This window comes from Galeopterus variegatus, unplaced genomic scaffold, assembly GCF_000696425.1.
Source record: "Galeopterus variegatus unplaced genomic scaffold, G_variegatus-3.0.2 Scaffold1360, whole genome shotgun sequence".
NCBI classification, from domain to species: domain Eukaryota; kingdom Metazoa; phylum Chordata; class Mammalia; order Dermoptera; family Cynocephalidae; genus Galeopterus; species Galeopterus variegatus.
Genome location: NW_007727471.1, coordinates 365,552 through 368,151, shown reverse-complemented (window position 1 = coordinate 368,151; position 2,600 = coordinate 365,552). Strand labels below are relative to the sequence as shown.

General features: G+C 65.0%; 2 protein-coding genes across 2 annotated transcripts in view; one reads left to right on the top strand and one right to left on the bottom strand.

Moving 5' to 3' along the window:
* Window positions 1–1,601, top strand: part of LOC103593517 (chromosome unknown open reading frame, human C9orf142) — a 2,963-nt gene extending 1,362 nt beyond the window's left edge. The window contains exons 2-8 of the mRNA XM_008576514.1: window positions 23–182; window positions 259–319; window positions 548–597; window positions 677–867; window positions 968–1,036; window positions 1,212–1,296; window positions 1,390–1,601. Of these exons, the coding sequence (XP_008574736.1) occupies window positions 23–182; window positions 259–319; window positions 548–597; window positions 677–867; window positions 968–1,036; window positions 1,212–1,296; window positions 1,390–1,429 (656 nt within the window). The 3' untranslated portion in view covers window positions 1,430–1,601. The remainder of the gene's footprint in view (window positions 1–22; window positions 183–258; window positions 320–547; window positions 598–676; window positions 868–967; window positions 1,037–1,211; window positions 1,297–1,389) is intronic.
* Window positions 1,602–2,360: 759 nt separating this feature from the next.
* Window positions 2,361–2,600, bottom strand: part of CLIC3 (chloride intracellular channel 3) — a 2,491-nt gene continuing 2,251 nt past the window's right edge. Inside the window, exon 6 of the mRNA XM_008576513.1 lies at window positions 2,361–2,544. Within this exon, the coding sequence (XP_008574735.1) occupies window positions 2,361–2,544 (184 nt within the window). The remainder of the gene's footprint in view (window positions 2,545–2,600) is intronic.

Genomic DNA, 2,600 nt, shown 5'->3' with positions numbered 1-2,600 from the left:
GCCCGCCCCTCCCGGCCCCAAGCTCCGCCCGCCAGGGTCCCCGACCCGGCGACCGCTACGGTACCGCCGCCGCAGTCGCCGCCGCTCTGCACGCTGCCGCCGGGCCCCGGGCCGCCCCGCTTCGTGTGCTACTGCGAGGGGGAGGGAAGCGGGGACGGGAACCGCGGCGACTTCAATCTCTAGTGAGTGGGGGTCGCGGGGAGGTGGGCAGGCGAGAGCTCTGCGGGCGGTCCCGCCTGACTGTCCCTCCCTCCCCAGTGTGACGGACGCCGCGGAGCTTTGGAGCACCTGCTTCACGCCGGACAGCCTGGCGGCCCTCGTGGGTAGCAGGGCTCCTGCAACACCCCCTACCTGCAGCCCGGGCCACTTGTGGGGTGAAGGGGGTCTGGGATTCCCTAGAAGGGAAAGCACCCGCTTTCCCCGCCCTGTAGCTGTGGTCCTAAAATTGGGTGAGATCCCAGGTGGCTGCGGCGTCGGGCAGGTTTGGGGTGTCCCCCGGTGGGTCTAGGGTCCCAGGTATCTGGTGACAAGCCCCTGTGCCCTGTAGAAAGACCGTTTTGGCCTGAGTGCGGCTGAGGACATCACCCCCCGGTTCAGGTGAGCCCAATGCGTGGAGGAAGGGCACGTGGGGAGCGGGTGGGTCTGGCCACAGCACTCAGCACCTCTTCTCTCCCAGGGCAGCCTGCAAACAGGAAGCTGTGACTCTGACCCTACAGGAGGATGGAGCATCCCTGACCCTTTCAGGGGGTCCTTCAGCGCTGGCCTTTGACCTCTCCAAGGTGCCGAGTGCAGAGGCAGCTCCCAGGTTGCAGGCGCTAACCCTGGGCCTGGCAGAGCGTGTGTGCTGCCTGGAGCGGCGGCTAGCAGGTAGGGTGGGGAGAGGGTACCCCACACCCTCACTAGGGTCCCCCTGCTAATGCCCCTACTCCTGGCACCGAGTGGGATGTCCACTGGCTTTCTTCTCCAGCTGCAGAAGAAACAGCCGCCAGCCCCAGGAAGACCCCCCGACCATCGGGGCCTCAGCTCTTCTTACCAGGTAAGGTGTATCAACCTGTGACTTGGGTTGGGGCTGTGCTCTTTCCTGTGGAACTCAGTTTCCCCAGAACAAGCCTCAAGCTCCAGAGAGAAGATCTGTCTATCTATACAGAGAGGGTCGTGGCCAGGGGTGCTGTGGATTTAGGAGACCCTCCCCCAATCATGTTCTCCCCCAGACCCAGATCCCCAGAGGGGTGGCCCCGGACCTGGAGTCAGGAGACGGTGTCCAGGAGAGTCCCTCATCAACCCCGGCTTCAAGAGGTACCCGCCTACCCACTCCAGCCTGTGCCCAGGGTCCAACCCTGGACCCCTGTCCCTCCCCCACACCCTCACATCTTCACTCTTCTTTCCTAGTAAGAAACCAGCTGGTGGTGTAGATTTTGATGAATCCTGATGGTGTAGCAAAAACTGTGGCCCTGCTAGGAGCCTGCTTGTGAGGGGAGGGAGAGCCCCTGAGCCCCCCAGTGGAAGCTCCACCCCCACCTCTACCTAATTGTTCTGCTGCCAAGCAAGAATGAGGCTACTTCTCAAGTCTCTTCATCAAATAAAAGAATCGCTCAGGTGGAGGTGTTGGCCAGGCTCTGATTCCTGGGAATTGGCCTGGGAGGGGATCAGGAAACCCCCGTGGGGTCTGCACTCTGGTCATGGGGCCACAGGCTGTAAACAGATGCACCAGGCTCCTCTTCCTGGGTCTGGGGGCTGCCAGCTCTTTCAGACCTTTCCATCTACTCCTACCTGGCCAGCGCAGGAGCTGAGAGAGGCCCAGCAAGCAGGCCCAGGGCTCCCCAAGGCTTGTGACACTGCTCCCACCCTTCCACGTTCTAGCAAGGCTGGACATGGCCACAGGTGCCCCACACGAGAATACACACAGGAGGACGTTCTGTGCAGATACGTGTTTGAACCACCAGCACCGTGCGCACAGGGCTGTCTGAAGCCCCCTGCAGGAAGGGGGGTTGTCTTCCTGCCTTTGGCAGGGCTGAGGAATGTGGGCCACTCCCCACCCATCCGATCCCCGAGGTTGGGCTCCGAGGGGCTCCGCTCCCCACCCTCCTTGGCCATCCAGGGCGCCCCACCCCGCCCGGCCTGACTGGTTTGAGAGCCCAATCCAGTCCCCGAGGCGCAGGGCGACTGCAGGAAGCCCGAGCCTGTGCTCTGGCTCAGCGCGGGGGGATGGGCCACCGTTCTGGACTGTCAAGTGGAGCTGAACATCCCACCGTGCGTACTTGGGGGCGGCACTAATGGCGGGGCCTCTGGCCCCTGGATCTCAGGACACGCTTACTGGGCGCGGATGCTTTTATGGGGCCGCAGACGAGGGGGCGGGGGCGCTAGCGGGGGCGCACGGCGGGCCGGTAGGCCGCCAGGATCTCGGCGCTGTGCGGACACGTGTACTTGAACTCCTTTTCCTGCAGCGCGCTGTCCAGGTAGCGGTGGACGCCGCGCAGCTCCGCGGGGATGGGCGCCTGGCGGAAGTGCGCGCACACGGTCTGCGGGCGGGGCGGGGGGCACGTGCTCGGTCAGGGCCTCCCGGGCAGCCCCGCCGCGCCCGCGCCCTGCGCCCCGCGCCC